Source organism: Mus caroli, chromosome 10 (assembly GCF_900094665.2).
Source record: "Mus caroli chromosome 10, CAROLI_EIJ_v1.1, whole genome shotgun sequence".
Taxonomy (NCBI): domain Eukaryota; kingdom Metazoa; phylum Chordata; class Mammalia; order Rodentia; family Muridae; genus Mus; species Mus caroli.
This window is the reverse complement of record NC_034579.1, coordinates 28,092,057-28,114,694: the sequence shown is the minus strand read 5'-3', so window position 1 is coordinate 28,114,694 and position 22,638 is coordinate 28,092,057. Positions and strand designations below refer to the sequence as shown.

At 37.3% G+C, this 22,638-nt stretch overlaps 1 protein-coding gene across 3 annotated transcripts in view; it reads left to right on the top strand.

Moving 5' to 3' along the window:
* Nucleotides 1-22,638, top strand: part of Nkain2 (sodium/potassium transporting ATPase interacting 2) — a 1,235,726-nt gene that overhangs the window by 559,898 nt on the left and 653,190 nt on the right. For all 3 annotated transcript variants that reach the window (XR_003837744.1, XR_003837745.1, XM_021173756.2), the window contains exon 3: nt 2,119-2,199. Coding sequence is in view for 1 of the 3 variants with exons in the window: in XM_021173756.2 (XP_021029415.1) it covers nt 2,119-2,199 (81 nt within the window). In the remaining 2 variants the exon portion in view is untranslated. The remainder of the gene's footprint in view (nt 1-2,118; nt 2,200-22,638) is intronic.

Below are 22,638 nucleotides of genomic sequence, written 5' to 3'. Positions count from 1 at the left end.
AAGCTGTGTTCCACTCACCAGCAGTCCCAAAATCCTGCGGCGGGGGTCGTGGGTAGCTGGCGGGTGTCAGGCAACCCTGCGCTCCAGCTACCCACCTCTTTTTTTAAAATATTATATATTTTGTTTCTAAAGATAAGCTATGCTTAATTTCCATTTTCCTTCTTTGTAATCCTGTTACATAAACTTTAATGATTCCAATGTGATAACTATCTTTTAAAGCACATCTGTTGTTTTTAAGAAAAATCCAATCATTCAATTTTACTAACGAAGACTGAGAAGCCAGATGCTGGGGTGAAAGCCTGAAAGCACAGAGAAGCAAAGAAAGCACCAAGTTGTCCTTCCTTCTCAGCCCATGTCCCAAAAGGAAGCTATCTGTCAGAGTTAGAGAAAGGACTGTGGGACCTGAAGGGATTTGCAACCACATAGGAAGAAGAACAATATCAACCAACCAGACATCCCAGAGTCTAAACCACCAACCAAAGAGTATACATGGAGGGAGCCAGGGATCCAGCCACATATGTAGCAGAGAATGGCCTTGCATCAATGGGAGCAAGAGGCCCTTGGTCCCGTGAAGGCTTGATGCCCCAGTGTAAGGGGATGCAAGGGCAAGGAGGCAGGAGTAGGTTCATGGGTGGGGGCACACCCTCATAGAAGCAGGAGGGAGTGGGATAGGTGGTTTCTTGGGGGGAAATCTTGTAAAGGATAAATTTGAAATGTAAATAAATAAAATGTCCAATAAAAAATATACACCTCACACACACAATAGGAAGCTCTCCTCCACAGCATCTCAAAACCCCTCAAACTCAGTGTCCCTTCTTTCTATTTCCTGTGTGTCTATCTGTCCTTCTGACGTCCTCTTCCTCTCTCTGTTTTTTTCCTATGTTTGTTCCCTGTCAGCTGGTTGGTTGCTCTGCCTCTTGAACTATGGTTTGCTTTGTTTAATCCTGTCTACAACAAACAGTACGTGAATTAAAGGTGTGTGCTAGGGTGAGCCACAACACAACTAAAACAGATTTTTCCAGTAAATAGCATAATCTCCAGGTTCACAGTGTGATCAAATATCCTGCAGCAACCATCTCCTTCCTTTGACATGAATTCATGAGTAATTTGTTTCTGGCCTTTGTTATTTCCCAAGTTACTCTTGGCTATTGACTTCTAGATGTTTAAAATAATTTGTTTGATGGGATGATCAGAACTTCTTAAGAATATACATCACTATTGCAAAATATAATCCAAGTAAACAAGAAAATGAAGTTAGGCATAATTGTTAGATGGTTACTGCTTTGTCATAGGAATTGTGAGAGGATAACATAAGAAGATGAACAAAAGTGAAAAGAAGAGAATGAAATAGAGAAAGAATGAGCTGAAAACATGGGACACATGTTATGTCTTGTTCTCTCTTCGCAATCCCATGCTCCCAGAAGTAAGACTCAGACTCAAAATATATGTAAAAGTACCTCGGCCATATTGCTATGATTTTCTCTTATTAGATCATAACTAATATAACCCATTTATTTTAACCTATATTCTGCCATGTAGAGGGTTACCTGTGCTCAGGTTCCATGCACACATCTTGTCATATTTCCTGTTAAATCTCCCAGAATTCTTTTTGCCTCCTGGATGTCCCACCTTCTATTCTACCCTTTCCTATAGGCCATAGGTTTTTTAATTGACAGGTGATGCATCCATATAATACACAAGAAATTCTATACACACAGATATGAAGACCTCTACATTGGAAATAAATGTAATAACTTGAAGAAAGCTTGCAGAAGCAACTGTCATAGTGTTTTCTTTTTACATATTTGGATTTTCTATTGGATCATCTACTTCCCTCTATGTTTATAAACCAAAAACCCATTACCTAGAAATGGGGGATTGTATTTCCTCTGTTATAAAAACTTAAAAATTGTCTTTCAATATTGTATGGGCTCTGAGACCATAAAACCTCATAAGAAACTAAGAGAGTGAGAAATATCTAAGCCTGCTCTTTAGATGGGAACATATCTAGTTATTTTTACACTAATTTTATTATTTGAATGTTCAGAAATTCAAGTTCTACTTACCCCTGCCTAAGCTAATTCAAATAATTCTGGTTTTTTCCTTGCTTTTTTACAGTATGCTGTCTGGCTAGTCCTCTGGGTGACCTGGAATGTGTTTGTTATCTGCTTCTACTTGGAGGCTGGAGATCTCTCAAAGGTAATTTACCCTCTGATTTCCTGAGTCAGCATTCCTATGCTAATGAATCTTCTTAAATAAGACCAATCTCAAATGGCATTTGTTTTCTAGATGGTTTGGGTGAAGGTAAAGTGAAGGGTGTACGCATTTTTACCTCTATGCTTCAATAATTAAAGCTACATTTGGTACATCACAAAGTTGTGATTTGTGCTTTTTAGGAAAACTAATGTGAGATTTAAATCACAACACTACTCATCTAGAAGGCCATGAGAGATTTCTAAGGCCTAATGGGATATTTTTTAAGAGACAAATACCTTTAAGTTAAAAATCACTTCATTTTCTTGTATTCAACAATATTTTTCCTGATTGAACTCAAATAGTACAATAATTAAGAAATCCATAAACTATTATCAGAAATAACATAACAGAAATGAATAGAAATAAACACATTATTCTGACATAGTCTAGAAGATATAATGTTCTCACTGTTTTCATTGTGATATCTATGTTCAATGTGTGTGAGAAGCACCATTGTAATCTAACATGAATTTATTGATTATTGAAATAATGAAGTTTGAATAACTATTGGAGTATAGTTATCAAATAGGTCAAATATGGTAATTTTAAGTAACTTTTGACTCTGGAGAGAATTTCCAGCTTTTTTTTTCTTATTGCTATTGTTGGAACACAGAAAAAAGGGTATTTTCTTTGCTATGACTATCACATTAGAAAATCTCTGCAAGATACTGTCATATGTACACCAACGACTCTGAAGAAAAAGTCTCTAGACAACACTTCCCCAGATCTACATATATGGTCAGGCTAGTGAAAGAGGGTTGGAATGGGGCTTTGTAATTTCTATTTAGTATTTCACCAAAACACTCAATATTCTCAATGGTGTTCAATTATTATTTAATCTGTGCTGTGGTTTTATATCAAGTAGATATTGATTTGATTTATTTTGGTTCAATGACCAAAGATAGAGAGAAAATAAGAGTGTGAAAGGGAGAGATGAGAGAGAACCTACAGGGATCTTCCATGATCACATTGGTGCTTGTTCCTCAGTCAGTCTGCTGAAGGACCACTCTGTGGTTTGTCCAGATAGTCACTCTGCATGCTGTGGCAGCAGCCAGCCTATTTGGGAGGGGGCTATGGCCAATGGAGAAAAATCGTTTGGGCTGCTCTAGTGAAACACTGATCAAGTCTTCCCAGGGACCTAGCAGCATGCCTTCCCTGCGACCTGGATTATATTTCCGTTTATACATCTCTATGGTTCTGTAATTCACTTTCTGTAATTCCACACTATCATGATGTTTAACAGTATTCTCTATTTAAAATAATCACCTTAAAATTTAAGCCAAGTGTGAGGAGTGTTGACAGAATGAAATGACTCAGCAGACCAGAATTTGTTTAAAATAAAACAGAGAGAGAGTTGAGTTCAGGAAGAAACTGAGCACACAAAGTTCACTGTAAGTACCAAACTTTCCATGTGTATCTTCAGAGACAGAGAAATTAGGATCTCATTATTTTGTATGAGAGCATAAACCTTTGTGAGGACACATCCTAAAACTCTATAGCCCGCGTGAATAGAATCCAAAGGACTGGGAGATCTTATTCTTGAAGGGTTAATCCACTTATCAATGAAGCAGTTAGCAGTATTTTCTTTACTTTTTTTCCTTGTACACCAAGACATCAGAACACATGAAAATTTAATCATCTACTCCTAACCAACAATCTAAAAATACAACCATAAAGGGCTAAATTCTATAGTTAACTGCTATGGGATTTCTTTTCTGATTGGGGAATTTCAGAAGTACCTCACATGTTGTGAAGAGTATGCTGGGAGAAGGAAGATTAAAATGTACAGGTTCATGAAAAAACAGAAATGGCTCTGTTAAAACTGCTTCTAGGATGCAGTCTATAGCACCTGAACCATTGTCTTTTTCAACACTCTAAACACTAAGATGTGTATACACACCATTTGAATGTTCCATTGTTTGAATGTTATAAATAAATACAAGAAATAGAATAAAAGATAGAATTCTTTTTATATAATGACAGGTTCACATAAGAGAGGTCAGATTTTTTTCTATAAATTATGAAAATAGGCAATTGTGCTACAACAAACATTGGTAAGAAATAATGAAACATAAATATTAGTTATTTTTGTAGAAATGAAAAAATGGGTTGCATTTTATATAGTGCATTTCAGTTAACTTATCTAAGTAAAAATTTTTCTATATGGTTATGAACTACATATAATCATGAACCAATTCAGTGTCTACAATCAGTAATTACTTGATTACAATAATATGTTATGTGAGACTAAAGCTCTCTGATCTTTGGTGATCTTTGGATAAATAGATAATGGTATAAAAATATAGCAATATCTCTAAAATTTATATGAGTATGTTATAAAATGCATCTTTAAAGGACTCAAGTTTTATTTATATAAAATAAACTGTTTTCTAAATTTTCTGTTAATTTGACATATAATAGGAATATATGTTGCCATAGCAATAACATACCCATGCCACAATAACTATAACTAAATTATTTATATTAGTAGCTAACATGATAGTGCTTAATTGAAATATCAACAAGTTACATATAATGGGGTTTTCTTTGAGTTATAGTTGAAAGAGATATCTTGTTAGGAAACTTAGAGGAAAAAGACTTTTTTTTCTTTTTTCAATTTTTTATTAGGTATTTACATTTCATTTCATTTACACTTCAAATGCTATCCTGAAAGTCCCCTATACCCTCTCCGCACCCTGCTCCCCTACCCATCCACTCCCACTTCTTGGCCCTGGTGTTACCCTGTACTGAGGCGTATAAAGTTTGCAAGACCAAGGAGCCTCTCTTCCCAATGAGGGCTGACTTGGCCATCTTTTGCTATATATGCAGCTGGATACAGATATATCAGGGTCCTTTCAGCAAAATCTTGTTGGCATATGCAATAGTGTCTGCATTTGGTGGCTGATTATGGGATGGATCCCCAGGTGGGGCAGTCTCTGGATTGTCCATCCTTTCATCTCAGCTCCAAACTCTGTCTCTGTAACTCCTTCCATGGGTATTTTGTTTCCAGTTCTAAGAAGGGGTGAAGTATCCACACTTTGGTCTTCCTTCTTCTTGAGTTTCATGTGTTTTGCAAATTGTATCTTGGATATTCTAAGTTTCTGAGCTAATATCCACTTATCAATGAGTGCGTATCATGTGAGTTCTTTTTTGATTGGGTTACCTCACTCAGGATGATACCCTCCAGATCCATCCATTTGCCTAGGAATTTCATAAATTCATTGTTTTTAATACCTGAGTAGTACTCCATTATGTAATATACCACATTTTCTGTATCCATTCCTCTGTTGAGGGACATCTGGGTTCTTTCCAGCTTCTGGCTATTATAAATAATACTGCTATGAACATAGTGGAGCATATGTTCCTATTACCCAGGATAGTCTTGAACTCATTGCAAATGTAGGCAAGCCTTGATATTGCTGCTGTTCTGAATGTCTCTCTTGGATCTGGGATTAGAGGTGTGTATAGTCATGTCTTGCTTAAAGATGAGTATTAGTTTTTGAAGAAACATTAATCTAAGTAAAATTTCCATAATACATGTAAAAAGGAAAGGAGAAAATTATGCCATAAGGTTATAGAAAACAAATTTGATATAAGCACTGATTTTATTGGGCATAAATATGTACAAACACTGAAATCTCTTTAATTGAATAATTCATTCATTATAGAAATAGAAATCTGCAACTTTTCTAATATTCCATTTTTTTGTATACCACTCATTTCTGTTGTTACCCAGGGTGTGGCAGGTTTTAACTTCTTTCTGCCCATTACAAAATAGAACAGTTTTATTCCCCAAAGATTGAATTGGGTGTACTATTACCTGGCTGTTTCATATGGCAGCATTTAATAACAAATTACTTATGTATCCTAGAAACAACTACAAAAGATCTTAAAAATGACAGCTTTACAGAAGTAGCTGGAAGCTACTTCTGAAACACACAGAAAACATTAGATGTAATTACATATTGTTGCCCAGGCATCATCAGCTAAAGTTCTAATATTGAGTGAAACCTAATAGCAATGTTTCTGCATCCTTAGTCTTTTGTTGTTGTTGCTGTTTTTCGTTTATTTGTTTGTTTGTTTGTTTGTTGAGACAGGGTTTCTCTGTGTAGTTCTGGCTGTCCTGGAATTCGCTCTGTAGACCAAGCTGACCTCAAACTCAGACAGAAATCTGCCTGCCCCTTGTGGGTGGTACTATCTCTGGGCTGGTAGTCTTGGCTTCTATAAGAAAGCAAGCTGAGCAAGCCAGGAGAAGCAAGCCAGTAAAGAACATCCCTCCATGGCCTCTGCATCAGCTCCTGCTTCCTGACCTGCTTGAGTTGCAGTCCTGACTTCCTTTGGTGATGAAAAAGAGTATGGAAGTGTAAGCTAAATAAACCCTTTCCTCCCCAACTTGCTTCTTGGTCATGATATTAGTGTAGAAACAGAAACCCTGACTAAGACACATGACCACCATTGACCAATGATTCTCCGCAAAGAAGGCATGAATGGGAACCTGAAAGCAGACATTTGAGAATGTGTGGTAACACACAACTGCAACTGGAGATGATTATAATTTTTCACATCTTAAAATTTCATTTTGGCAAAATGTGAGCAGATAATAAGATCTTCTGAGTGTATTACTATGAAAGTTATATTCTCATCCCATGTGATTAAATGAATAAATGAATCACCATAGTACATGTAGTTTTTGTTTTTTTTAAATGTACTTTGAACCTAAAACATACAACAGATTAAATGATATATCTTTCGTCTTTTTGCAATAATTCAACTTAGTCGATGGTTCGGATGAGTTTTCATTTCTATTTGAAATATGATAAGAGAATAATAATTGTCTTCTACACTTTATAAAATAAGAAAACTACACATGAAATCTTCTCAAAACCATTAACAGAATGGTTTGCATCACATTAAATGTTCAAAGGCAACTTCAAGTAAAGTTACCAAATACAATGAATTGAAAGTCTGTTTCCGGCTATATATGCAGCTGGAGCCATGGTTCTCTCCACATACAAATCCCTTTAGCTGCTGGTTTAGTCCCTGAGAGCTCCAGGCAGGGGTGGGGAGCGGTGTTCCTGGTTCATTGATATTTCAATTCTTCCCATATTGTTACAAACCCCTTCAGCTCCTTCAGTCTTTCCCTTACACCTCTATTGGGGTCCCCTTGCTTAGTCCAATGTTAAATATATATGCTTCGTGCATCTACATCTGTATTGGTCAGGTTCTGGCAGAGGACCTCAGGAGACAGCTCTATCAGGCTCCTGTCAGAACGTAATTCTAGACATCAGCAATAGTGTCTGGGTTTGGTGTTTGTGTATGGGATGGATTTCCAGGAAGGCTCCTAGAGGGTCCCACTGGTGTTGGTCTTACCTGTGACCTTAGGTGTGTCAGCCCTTTTGGGAGACCAGCTCTCTCAGGGTAGGATTTGGGTGTGGAGAGCTGTGGCATTGGGTTCTCTCCAATACATTTAACATAAAGGGCTGTTGTCTTGTGTCAAATGTTTTTCCAGCATCTAATGAGATAATCATGTAATTTTTTTTCTTTGAGTTTCTTTATATAGTGAATTATGTTAATGGGCTTTAGTTTACTGAACCAACTTTGCATCCCTGGGATGAAGCCTAATTGATTGTGATGAATGATGACTTCGATGTGTTCTTGTATTCAGATTGCTAGATTTTATCGAGTATTTTTGCATCAATTTTCATAAGTGAAATTAATCTGACGTTCTCTTTTTTGGTTGGGTCCTTGTTTGGTTTAGGTATTAGAGTAATTGTGGCATCATAGAATGTATTAGGTAGTGTGCCTTCTGTTTCTATTTTATGGAATACTTTGAGGAGTGTTGTCTTAGTCAGGGTTTCTATTCCTGCACAAAAGTCATGACCAAGAAGCAGATGGGGAGGAAAGAGTTTATTCAGCTTACATTTCCACATTACTGCCATCCCTGAAGAAGTCAGGACTGGAACTCAAGCAGGGAGCAAGAGCTGATCCAGAGGCCATGGAGGGATGTTCTTTACTGACTTGCTTCCCCTGGCTTGCTCAGCCTGCTCTCTATAGAACCCCAGACTACCAGCCCAGAGATGGCACCACCCACAAAGGGGCCTTTCCACCTTGATCACTAATTGAGAAAACGCCTTACAGTTGGATCTCATGGAGGCATTTCCTCAACTGAAGCTCCTTTCTGTGATAACTCCAGCCTGTGTCAAGTTGACACATAAAACCAGCCAGTGCAAGTGCTGATATTAGCACTTCTTTGAAGGTCTGGTAAAATTCTGCACTAAAGCAATCTGGCCCTGGGCTGTTTGGGGCTGGGAGATTTTTATGACTTCTATTTCCTTAGGGAATATGGGCCTGTTTAGATAGTTTAACTGGTCTTGATTTAACTTTGGTATGTGTTATCTGTCTAGAAAATCGCCCATTTCATCTAGATTTTCAAGTTTTGTTGTGTATAGGATTTTACAGTAGGATATGAAGATTTTGTTTAAATTTCCTCCTGTTCTGTTGTTATGTCTCCCCTTTTATTACTGATTTCATTAATTTGGAAACTGTCTCTGAGCCCATTAGTAAGTTTTGCTATGGGGTTTATCTAGCTTGTTGATTTTCTCAAACACACAGCTTTTGATTTTGTTAGGTCTTGGTATACTTCTCTTGGTTTCTATTTGGGTGATTTCAGCTCTGAATTTGACTATTTCCTGCCTTCTACTCTTCCTGGGTGTGTTTGCTTCTTTTTGTCTAGAGCTCTTAGGTGTGTTACTAAGTTGCAAGTGTAGGATTTCTCCAATTCCTTTACCAGGACACTTAGTGCTATGAATTTTTCTCTTAGCACTGCTTTCATTATGTCCCATAAATTTGGGTATGTTGTGCCTTCATTGTCATTGAATTCCAGAAAGTCTTTATTTTTTTTTTAATTTCTCCCCCACACAAGTTCTCATGAGTAGGGAGTTGTTCATTTTACATGAGTCTATCAGTTTTCTGTTGTTTTTTGTTGTTATTGAAGACCAGACTTACTTAAGTCTATGGTGATCTGATTGGAATCATGAGATTATTTCAATCCGCTTGTATCTGTTGAGGCTTGTTTTGTGATTGATTAAATGGTTAACTTTGGAGAAGGTACCATGAGGTCCTAAGAAGAAGGTATATTGTGTTTTAGGGTGAAATGTTCTGTAGGTTTCTCTTAAATCCATTTGGTCATTAACCTCAATTAGTTTTAGTGTATCTCTCTTCAGTTTTTGTTTTAATAACCTGCCCTATTAGTGAGAGTGAAGTGTTGTTGAATTCTCCCACTATTATTGTGTGGGGTTCAATGTGTGTTTTGAACTTTAGTAAAGTTTCTTTTATGAATGTGGTACCCTTGCATTTGGGGCATTGTTGTCCAGGATTGAGACTTTCTCTTGGTGGATTTTTCCTTTGATGAATATGAAGTGTCCTTCTCCATTTTACTTGAAAACTTTTGGTTGAAAATATATTTTATTGGATATTAGGATGGCAACTCCAGCTTTTTTCTTGGGACCATTTGCTTGGAAGCTTTTTACTCTGAGTTTTTTTCTGATATGTTATTAAAATCTATTTCTTGTATTTAGCAAAATGCTGGATCCAGTTTGCTTTTCCAGTCTCTTAGCTTATAACTTTTATAGAGGAACTGATTCCATTGATGTTGAGAGGTATTAAAGAGATAGTTGTTAGTTCCTGTTACATTTGTTGTTGTAGGTGGCTTGATGTGTATGTTGTTCTCTCCTTTTGCCTTTGTTGTGAGATGATTAATTTCTTGTTTTTTCTCTGATGTACCCTCCTTGTGTTCAATTTTTCCTTCTAGAATCCTCTATAGCACTGGTTTTGTCGATTGATATTCTTTAAATTTGGCTTTGTCCTGGAATAATTTGATTTCTATATCTATGATAATTGAGAGTTTTGCTGGGTATAGTAGCCTGGGCTGACATTTGTATTCCTTTAGTGTCTACATGACCTCTCTCCAGGCACTTCTTGCTTTCATAGTCTTTGGTGAGAAGTCTATTGTAATTCTGATAGGTCTGCCTTACTTGGCCTTTTTCCCTTATAACTCTTAATATTATTTTTTTGTTCTATGCATTTAGAATTTTGATTATTATGTGACAAGGTTTCTTTTCTGGTCAAATCTATTTGTTGTTTTATAGGCTTCTTGTACATTTATGGCCATCTCTTTCTTTAGATTGGGGAGATTCTTCTATGCTTTTTTGTTTGTTTGTTTGTTTGTTTTTGTTCTCTTTAATGTTATCCCTTTTCCCAGTCCCACGCCCCAAAATCTCCTATCCAATCCCCACTCCCCATGATTCTGTGAGGGTGTCTCCTCACCCATTCACCCACTCCCACCACCCCGCCCACACTTTCCTCTACACTAAGGCATTGAGCCTTCACAGAACCTATGGCGCCTTCTCCCATTAATGCCCAGCAAGGCCATCCTCTGCTACATATGCAGCTGAGGCCAAGGGTCCCTCCATATGTACTACTTAGTCCCTGTGAACTCTAGATTGGTCTGCTTGGTTAATATTGTTGTTCTTCCTATGGGGTTGCAAACCCCATTCAACTCCTCCATTGGGGACTCTGTGATCAGTTAAACAACTGGCTGTGAGCATTCACCTCTGTATATGTAAGGATCTGGCAGAGCCTATCAGGAGACAGCTATATCAGACTACTATCAGCATGCACTTCTCGGTATCCACAATAGTGTCTGCGTTCTGTGTTCTGTGACTGTATATGGGATGAATTCTCCTGGTAGAGCTGTTTCTAGATACCTTTTTCTTCAGTCTCTGCTCCATGCTTGGTCTGTATATTTGCTCCTGTGAGTATTTTGTTCCCCCTCCTAAGGAGGACCGAAGCCTCTGCATTTCCTTCATCCTTCTTCTTGAATGTCATGTTGTCAGTGAACTGTAAATTGGGTATTCCAAGCCTTTGGGCTAATATCTACTTATCAGTGAGTGCATGCCATGTGTGTTCTACTCTGATTCTGTTACCTCTGTCAGGATGATATCTTCTGGTTCCATCTATTTACCTTCGAATTTCATGAAGTCATTGTTTCTTTTTTCTTCCAATTTTTTATTAGGTATTTACTTCATTTGCATTTCAAATGATATCCGAAAGTCCCCTATACCCTCCTCCCAACTCCCCTACCTACCCACTCCCACTTCTTGACCCTGGTGTTCCCCTGTGCTTTGGTATATAAGGTTTGCAAGACCAAGGAGCCTCTCGTCCTACTATGATGTAGTAATGGCTGACTAGGCCATTTCTTCTACATATGTAGCTAGAGACACAAGCTCTGGGGGTACTGGTTAGTTCATATTGTTATTCCACCTACAGTATTGCAGACCCCTTCAGCTCTTGTGTACTTTCTCTAGCTCCTCCATTGGGGGTCCTGTGTTCCATCTAATAGCTGACTATGAGCATCCACTTCTGTGTTTGCCAGGCACTGGCATAGCCTCAGGTGAGACAGCTATATCAGGGTCTTTTCAGCAAAATCTTGCTGGCATATGCAATAGTGTCTGCCTTTGGTGGCTGATTATGTGATGGACCCCTGGGTGGGGCAGTCTCTGGATGGTCCATCCTTTCATCTCAGCTCCAAACTTTGTCTCTGTAACTCCTTCATGAGTGTTTTGTTCCAAATTCTAAAAAGGGTGGAAGTGTCCACACTTTGGTCTTCATTCTTCTTGAGTTTCATGTGTTGTGCAAATTGCATCTTGGGTATTCTAAGTTTCAGTGCTAATATTCACTTATCAGTGAGTCCATACCATGTGAGTTCTTTTTTGATTGGGTTACCTCACTCAGGATGATACCCCCCAGATCCATCCATTTGCCTAGGAATTTCATAAATTCATTGTTTTTAATTGCTGAGTAGTACTCCATTGTGTAAATGTACCACATTTTCTGTATCCATTCCTCTGTTGAGGGACATCTGGGTTCTTTCCNGCTTCTGGCTATTATAAATAAGGCTNCTATGAACATAGTGGAGCATGTGTNCTTATTACCAGTTGGAACATCTTCTGGATATATGCCCAGGAGAGGTATTGCTGGATCCTATAGTAATACTATGTCTAATTTTCTGAGGAACCAACAGACTGATTTCCAGAGTGGTAGTACAAGTTTGCAGTCCCACCAACAATGGAGAAGTGTTCCTCTTTCTCCACATCCTTGCCAGCATCTGCTGTCACCTGAATTTTTGATCTTAACCATTCTGACTGGTGTGAGGTAGAATCTCAGGGTTGTTTTGATTTGCATTTTTCTGATGATTAAGGATGATGAACTTTTTTCAAGTGCTTCTAAGCCATTCGATATTCCTCAGTTGAGAATTCTTTGTTTAGCTCTGTGCCCCATTTTTAATGGGGTTATTTGGTTTCCTGGAGTCAATCTTCTTGAGTTCTTTATATATATTGTATATTAATCCCTTCTCTTATCTTTGACAAGGGAGCTAAAACCATCTAATGGAAAAAAAGACAGCATTTTCAACAAATGGTGCTGGCACAACTGGCGGTTATCATGTAGAAGAATGGGAATTGATCCATTCTTATCTCCTTGTAAAAAGCTCAAGTCTAAGTGGATCAAGGAACTCCACATGAAACCTGAGACACTGAAACTTATAGAGGAAAAAGTAGGGAAAAGCCTTGAAGATTTGGGCACAGGGGAAAATTCCTGAATACTACAGCAATGGCTTGTGCTGTAAGATCGAGAATTTACAAATGGGACCTCATAAAATTGCAAAGCTTCTGTAAGGCAAAAGACACTATCAATAAGCCAAAAAAGGCCACCAACAGATTGGGAAAGAAGTCATTGTTTTTAATAGCTAAATAATACTCCATTGTATAAATGTACCACATTTTCTAAATCCATTCCCCTTTTGAAGGACATCTGGGCTCCTTCTAGCTTCTCACTTTTATAAATAAGGCTGTTATGAATATAGTGGAGCATGTGTCCTTATTACATGTTGGAGCAACTTCTGGGTATATGCCCAGGAGTGGTATAGATAGATCCTCAAGTAATACTATGTCCAATTTTCTGAGAAACTGCCAGACTGATTTCCAGAGTGATTATACCTGTTTGCAATTCCACCAATAATGGAAGAATGTTCCTCTTTCTCCACATCCTTACCAGCATTGGTTGTCACCTGAGTTTTTTATCTTAGCAATTCTGACAGGTATGAGGAATCTCAGAGTTGTTTTAATTTGCATTTCTCTGATGACTAAGGTTAGTCTCAGGATAGCAAAAATTATTCTCAACAGTAAAAGAACGTCTGAGGGAATCACCCTCCCTGATCTCAAGCTGTATTACAGAGCAATAGTGATAAACAACAAACAAACAAACAAACAAACAAAAAAACTATATGGTACTGGTACAGAGACAGGCAGGAAAATCAATGGAATAGAATTGAAGACCCAGAAATGAATGCACACACCTATGGTCACTTGATCCTTGGTAAAGGAGCTAAAACTGTCTAGTGGAAAAAAGACATAATTTTCAACAAATGGTGCTGTTTCAACTGGTTGTCAGAATGTCGAAGAATGCAAATCATAGATCCATTCTTATCTCCTTTTACAAAGCTCAAGTCCAAGTGGATCAAGGACCTCCACATAAAACAAGATACACTGAAACTAATAGAAAAAGAAAGTGGGAAAGAGCCTCGAACACATGGGCACAGGGGAAATTTTCCTGAACAGAACACCAATGGCTTATGCTCTGTGATGAAAAATAGGCAAATGGGACCTCATAAAATTACAAAGCTTTGTAAGGCAAAGGACACTGTCAATGGGACAAAATGGCAACCAACAGATTGGGAAAAGATCTTTACCAATCCTACATCCCATAGAGTGCTAATATCCAATATGTACAAAGAACTCAAGAAGTTAGACTCAAGAGAATCAAATAACCCTATTCAAAATGGGGTGCTAAACCATGAATTCTCAACTAAGAAATATTGAATGGCTGAGAAGAACCTATGATTTTTTTTTCAAGATGTTTTTTCATCCTTTTAGCTGGGAATCTTCAGTCTCTTCTATTCCTATTACTCTTAGTTTTTGGTCTTTTCATTGTGTCCTGGATTTCCTGCATGTTTTGGGTTAGGAGTTGTTTTGTTTTGTTTTGAATTTCCTTTGACTGTTCTGTCAATATCTTCCAAGGTATCTTTTATACCTGAAATTGTCTCTTCTATCTATTGATTTTTGGTGATGATGATTACATCTATATGTCCTGACTTCTCTCATAGGTTTTTCCATTTCCAGTGTTGCCTCCATTTGTGTTTTCTTTATTATTTCTACTTCCACCTTTAGATCTTGTCCCACTTTGTTCAATTCCTTCACCCATTTGATTGTGTTTTCCTGTATTTCTTCAAGGGATTCATTTGTTTCCTCTTTGGGGACATACCTGTTACCTGTGTTTTCCTGTATTTCTTTCAATGAGTTGTTTATATCCCCTTTAAAAGACTCTTCATGAGAGATAATTTTAGGTCAGCATCCTCATTTTCAGGTGTGTTGGTATAGCAAGGGCTTGCTCTGGTGAAAGAACTGGGTTTGGATGATTCCAAAGAATACTGGCTTCTGTTGCTTATGGTCTTGTTTTTGCCTTTCAATATACAGTTATCTCTGGTGTTAGCTGTCCTTGGTGTCTTAGTCTGAAGCCTGCCTCCTGTGTCCTTGGGTTGCTACAGGTCTACTAGGAGACCTGTGTCCCTGGCTGTAGCAGATCCCCTGGGAGACCTTCAAACTGTGCTGTCTTCAGAAGAACAAACAACCTGTTGCCCTGTGTTTAGCTGTTTTCCCGGTAGGCCTTCAGACTGTGGGGTCTCCTGCCCTGCATACAGCAAAACTCCTGGGAGGCCTTCAGACTGTTTGGTCTTCAGAGGAGCAAAGAAGCTGGTGATCTGCCCCTGTGGAAAGCACAGGCCAGAAGGGGAGTAAAATTTGGGGTGGGGGATGGGGTGATGGGTACTGAGTTCACTGAGTTCCTTGGGGTTCCCAGCTGCTTCAGTTGGTTGTTTGTGAGGGTCTCTTACCTGTTGCCATGCCTGCAGCAGAACTCCTGGGAAGCCTTCATTCTGTGAGGTCTTCAGAGGAGCAGTCCAGCTAGTGATCTCCTTTGCAAAGTCTTGTGACCTTCAAAACATTTTCTTGAAAATGGCTCTGATATATCCCATATGACCAACATTGCTGTAACCTTTTTTCTAAGAGAAATAAAGACAACATGAGATTCTAGAAAAGAAATGTAGAATGGTCTCCAGGTGTAGACTTGACTCTCATGGTTTTTCATTCTGTGAGGTAGTACACCTCAATATGATGCTTCAGAACACTGAATCAGCTGCTTCTGAAAGCTGCTGTTTTGTTCATTCAAAACCATGACCTATCTAAGCATCCTTATTCATGCCTGTACTCTCCATACTTTGAAAGTAGAGGCAATAGATTATGGCTTCATGGCCAGACTCAGCTGTAAAGGAAACTGAAGGTTGCATTGCACTTCTCAAGACCTTTCTCAAAATAGCAAAATTGAATGAACAAATAACAATCCTTATCTCAATACTACTCCTCCTAGCTCCTCTGTCTCTCTGGAAGTGGCCTTGGGCGGTTTGACCTGTTCTTTCAATTCTGTCATTATTAAACCTTTATTTTCTCTTATAGTTCAAATACTTTGACTTCAAAGCTATTATTTATTGTTTAGACTTTGAGAAGATTTTTTTTCCAAACCTCTACTATATATTTTGATGTCTTTTCTGAAACATCAGTTGTCTATTAAGTGATGAAAATTTCATTCACCCACAAAGAAACATTTGTAAATGTAGTATGAAAAAATTATAGTCATTACATTTCTGAGATAGACTTATTCAAAATGAAAAGAAAACTGACCTAAATGATTTTTACTTACCAACTCTTTTTGCCTCAGAAGCGTACTTTATAAAGATTATACAGAATGCTCAGTTTCACCATAGGTACAAATTAAAAGCTAAGTTTTTATAAGTTTACTGTTTACAAGGATATGGGATAATATATGAATAAATTTGTAAGGATACATTTGCACCAAAAATTCTATGCTTTAGGGTTTGGGGAGACAGTTCAGTAGTTAAGAGCACTTTGTCTGCAAACATGGGTTTGAGTTTAATCTACAGACCATCTCTATAGGTACAAAGGTATTTCACTCATGCTGGGTCCTCAGGCTTGTGCCCAGTGCTCTTACTAATAAGCACCCATGGAATCTACTTCTCCTTCATTTAGTATGCATTCAAGAGTTTGAAATCAGGATCCCTGACATGTGAGGAAAGTTTCTTTACCTAATGAGACAGCTTGTTGAGACTTTAGAGATCATATAAAATACTTGGGTACATAACTTCATGTATGTTCCTGAAATCCTTCATTGTTGTGTGTGTATGAGGGGAAATTCCATACTTAAATTGAAAAATATTTGAGATAAATGAACGAAAAATTATTATATTTTTTTCAAATTTGAAAACACCAAGATGCCTAGTCTCTGTGATAATTATCTTCTCTAGTGTGGCCTCTATGAGCCTTGAGATATTTAAATAGCTCCTTGATTTATCCTACAATCATATCCAGCAATGTGGCCCATTCATTTTCCTAGTGTGCACTCAGTCTGTGAAAACTAGCAAAGATGACCATGCTCATTATAAACTGTCACCCAAACATGAGGTTGAAACTAAATCACATGGAGAACTAATTCTAATAGGCAGGTGTGCAATTAACTTGGAGGGCAGAATGCCACTCTCTATGTACAGATGCAACAGCTTTTCATGAACTTGGAAGAATTAAACAAAAGCACAACTGAAGGAACAGTAAAGACCAGAATCACTCCCCGTTGTGGCCATCCACAAAGAACATCTGACAAAGAACACCTGAATAAGTGACTGTTTTGCAGTCTTTCAATATAGAAATAAACTCGTACTCTGCTTTGCCCTGTACTTAAAATTCACATTGAAAATGCAGTTAAAACTTTGTACTCGTAGCTCTGGGCAGCAAAAGTAGCCAGGGAGCAATGTTTAGTAAATGTTGTTATTAGACCCAAAGCAATACAAGGAAAATAGCATATTTAACTCTTTGATAGTTGAGCATTGCACAAAAATACTTTGAAATATTTAAGCTATTTTATGTTTAAGCAAAATGCTTATAGTATAATCTCCCACATCCTCCTCAAGGTTTATGTTTTAACAATGAAGGAAATAAATGTATATGCAGCCCATTAAAATTAGATGTAAAATTTTGAAGAGTAAAATGAGGAGGGCAACTTAGCAACTTAGCAATAAACAGTTCTTTATGGGATATAATTAGTTTTTCATTTTTCTTTCATTAGCACATATAACCTGCTAAAGGAATGAGGGTGATGATTATTGCAGGACTCCAGGGTATTTCACTTTGTAATAAGTAACACTTAAATAATCTGGGGTATTTGAAGAATTGTCATCTCTTCCTTGTATAAAAACTAGTTGATCTGTAGCAGTGTGGCTGCATTCATACCATGGGAACACTTTTCCTTCTGAGTGCCGATAGGTAATCTCTAGTGACAGGTCTTAAAACCTTTTATTTGAATCACCAGTGAAACTAAATGCAGTACACTCAATTAGTCCTGAGAGAAATGCCAATATTACACACTTTGGTGTGCTCTGACATTCTTCCTAATCATATCTGCAGCCATCCAGACACTCTGAGGAAGTGTGAGCCACCTAGGGGAGAACCTGCTAAGCCAGGTTTATCAGGAGCCTGCAGAACAGATGCACTTGAGTTTCTGCACTCTGATTTTATGAATACAATTAATACACTAGGCAGTTTCACACTCAAAGTTTCCACCTATTATTTAGTTTTTAATGCAGTTATACAGTATATTAATATCAGTGTCATAACGCGTTGTATAATGAATTCAATTCTTCTTGTCTTGTTGGCTTCCTGTCTCCTTTATTCTCAATGAAGAAGGGGAGAAATGATAGCTAAGTTCAATAATGCCAAGTAGCCAAATTATTAGTGCTGCTGTGCAACATTTTTCTCTTTAAGTTATCCCATAAGTCATGTAAACCTAGAAACATTGATTTGAAAGCAAAGGAAACTGAATGTTAACCAACTGAAATAATAATACATGCTACATAAAAAACTATTAATTTTTTATGTAATGATGAAGATGGAGTAGGACTGCATTCTTTGAGTCCTGGAAGGATAAGCTCTCTAAGTCTGCAACTAACCCCATGTTTACTAAGAATAGAAAACATGGTTGCATTTGAATTTTCTTTTAGATAATAATAAAAACAAAACAAAACAAAACAAAACAAAACAAAACAAAACTACCAATGGGTTCCACAATCTGCACCCACTAGCTGAGGTTCTTCCACAGCCTGCTGTGTATACGTCCCGCCTGTTCTCCCCATGAGTATTTTTACTCCTGGGCTCAGGATTGAGACAGACACTTTTTCTCCAATAACTGGGCCACCCAGGAGCACATGGGGTGCAAGATCAGTGGAGCAGCTGGGCCAGGATTTTTCTGGTCCACCATCTGGACCCAGAGCTTGGGCTCTTCCAAAGCCTTCTATACACAAGTTCCACCATGAAAGAACTCGTCTCCTATGAGTGCTGACACAGGTTTACAGAGCCACAGAAGGAACAAGCTCCAGCCAGAGACAGCAAGAACGTCTAACACCAGAGATAACTAGATGGTGAAAGGCAAATACAAGTATCTTACCAAAAGAAACCAAAATTATGTGGCACCATAAGAACCAAGATCTCCCACCACAGCAAGTCCTGGATTCCCCAACACACCAGAAAAGCAAGATATGGACTTAAAAATTGTATCTCATGATTCTGATAGAGGATTTTAAGAAGGACATAAATACCTTCCTTAAAGAAATAAAGGAGAACACAGGTAAACAGGTAGAAGGCCTTAAAGAGGAAAAACAAAGATCCTTTAAAGAATTACAGGGAAACAATCCAAACCATTGAAGGAATTGTACAAAACCATCCAGGATCCAAAAATGGAAGTAGAAATGATAAATAAATCATAAGGGGAGACAATTCTGAAGATAGAAAACCTAGGAAAGAGATCAGAAGTCATAGATGCAAGCATCATCAACAGAATACAAGATATGGAAGGGAGAATCTCAGGCACAGAAGTTACTATAGAAAACATTAACACAATAATCAAATAAAATGCAAAATGTAAAGAGATCCTAACTCAAAACATCCAGGAAATCCAGGATGCAATGAAAAGACCAAACCTAAGGATAATATGTATAGAAGAAAGTAGAGATTCCTAAGTTAAAGGGCCAGTAAAAATCTTCAACAAAATTATAGAAGAAAACTTCCCTAATCTAAAGAAACATATGCCCATGAACATACAAGAAGCCTACAAAACACCAAATAGATTGGATCAGAAAAGAAATTCCTCCTGTCACATAATAATCAAAGTACCAAATTAAAAAAAAAAAAGACAAAGAAAGAATATTAAAAGCAGTAAGGGAAAAGTTTCAAGTAACTTAGGAAAGCAGAGCAATTAGAATTACACCAGACTTCTCACTATGAAAGCCAGAAGATCCTGGGCAGATATGAAACAGACCCTAAGAGATCACAAATGCTAACCCAGACTACTATACCCAGTAAAACTCTCAATAACCATAGATGGAGAAACCAAGATATTCCATGACAAAAACAAATATACACAAGATCTCTCCACAAATCCAGCCCTACAAAGGATAATAAATGGAAAATTCCAAGAAAAGGAGGGAAACTACACCATAGAAAAAAAGCAAAAAAACAAACAAACAAACAAAAAACAAAACAAAACTTTTAACAGACCAAAAAGAAGATAGCCACAAAACAAACAAACAAACAAAAAAGAACAAAACAAAACAAAACAAACCAGAATTCCAATTCTAGCAACAAAAATAACAAGAAGCAACAATCTTTTTTCCTTAATATCTCTTAATAGCAATGGACTAATTTGCCCCAACAAAAAGTCATAAATTAATAAACTGAATATGTAAACAGGACCCAAAATTTAGCTACATACAGGAAACACACCTCAGTGATAGACACAGCTACTACCTCAGAATAAAAAGCTGAAAAACAATTCTCCAAGTAAGTGATCCCAAGAACCAAGCTGGAGCAGCCACAATAATATCAAATAAAATAGACTTCCAAACTAAACTTATCAAAAAGATAAGGAAGGACACTTCATACTCATCAAATGAATATTCTACCAAGAAGAACTCTCTATTCTGAATATCTATGCTTCTAAACAAGGCACCCAAATTCATAAAAGAAATTTTACTAAAGCTCCAAGCATACATTGTACCACACACAATAATTGTGGAAGACTTCAACAATCCATTCTCAGCACTGGAAAGGTCATGGAAACAGAAACTAAACAAACATACTTTGAAACTAGGAGAAGATATGAAACAAATGGATTTATACCTTTATAACATTTTATCCCACAACAAAAGAATATACCTTCTTCTCAGCATCTCATGGTACCTTCTCCAAAATTGAACAAACAGGCATCAACAGACACAGGAAGATTGAAATAATCCCATGAATGCTATCAGATCACCACTGTCTAAGGCTGGTCTTCAATAATAACATAAATAATAGAAAGCCCACATACACATGGAAAGCTGAACAACAGTCTACTCGATGACAACTTGGTCAAGGAAGAAATAAAGAACGAAAGATTTCTTTCTTTATTTTTAGAGATTAATGAAAATGAAGCCACAACATATCCAAACCTCTGGGACTCACTGAAAGCAGTTCTAAGAGGAAAACTCATAGTTCTGATTACCTCCAAAAAGAAACTGGAGAGAGCATACACTAGCAGCTTGACAGTCTAGAATAAAAGGAAGCAAATTCACCCAAGAGGAGTAGACAACAGGAAATAATCAAATTCAGGGCTGAAAACTACCAAGTGGAAACAAAAAGAACTATACAAAGAATCAATCAAACAAGGAGATCGTTCTTTGAGAAAATGAACAAAATAGATAAACCCTTAGCCAGACTCACTAGAGGACACAGAGACAGTATCCTAATTTGCAAAGTCAGAAATAAAAAGTGAGACCAACAGAAACTGTGGAAATCCAAAACAATCATCAGACCATACTACAAAAGCCTATACTCAATAAAAGTGCAAAATCTGGATGTAACTGAAAATTTTCATACAGATACCAGGTACCAAAGTTAAATCAGGATCAGATTAGTGATTCAAACAGTCCCATATCCCCTAAAAAAAAAAAAATAAGAAACAGTCATTAATAGTCTCCCAACCAAAAAAAAAAAAAAAATCCAGGACCAGATGGGTTTAGTGCAGAGTTCTATCAAACCTTCAAACTATTCCACAAAATAGAAACAGAAGGTACTCTATCCAAATCATTCTATGAAGCCACACTTACTCTGATACCTAAATCACATAAAGACCAAACAAAGTAAGAGAACTACAGACCAATTTCCCTTATGAATATTGATGCAAAAATACTCAATAAAATTCTCACAAACAGAATGCAAGAATACATCAAACGATCACCCATCATGATTAAGTAGACTTTATCCCAGTAATGCAGGAATGCTTCAATATATGGAAATCCATCAATGTAATCCACTATATAAAGAAACTCAAAGAAAAAAACATATAATCATCTTATTAGATGCTGAGAAAGCATTTGACAAAATCCAACACCCCTTCATGATAAAAGTCATGGAAAGATCAGGAATTCAAGGCCCATATCTAAACATAGTAAAAGAAATATACAGCACACCAGTAGCCAACAGCAAGCTAAATGGAGAGAAACTTGAAGCAATCTCACTAAAATTATGGACTAGACAAGGCTGTCCACTTTCTCCCTACTTATTTAATATAGGGCTCAAAGTCTTAGCCAGAGCAATTAAACAACAAATGGAGATCAAATAGATACAAATTGGAAAGAACGAAATCATATTATCACCATTTCCAGATGACATGTTAGTATGCTTAAGTGACCCCAAAAATTCCACCAGAGAACTCCTAAAGCTGTTATACAAGGCTCAGAAAAGCTGTCAATAACAGCTTCAATCTCATCTGTCCAAATTCTGTTTATACACAGATGAGAGAACCCAAAAGGTAGCCAGCACTGGATGTTATACACAGGGGGCACATGACATGCTGGGATAAAATATTAGACATCATCTGGAACCAAACCTGGAATTTCTTGCCAGTTCTTCCTGACATCTTGACACATTATAGACTAATAAAACAAACAAACAAAACAAACAAAAACAAGCAGCAAAGATAGAAGAAATGGATCAATACAACAACACCCAGGGAATCATCCTTAAGCACTGAAGCATATTGTCAGAACTACCATGCTATCCTCTCTCTCTCTCTCTCTCTCTCTCTCTCTCTCTCTCTCTCTCTCTCTCT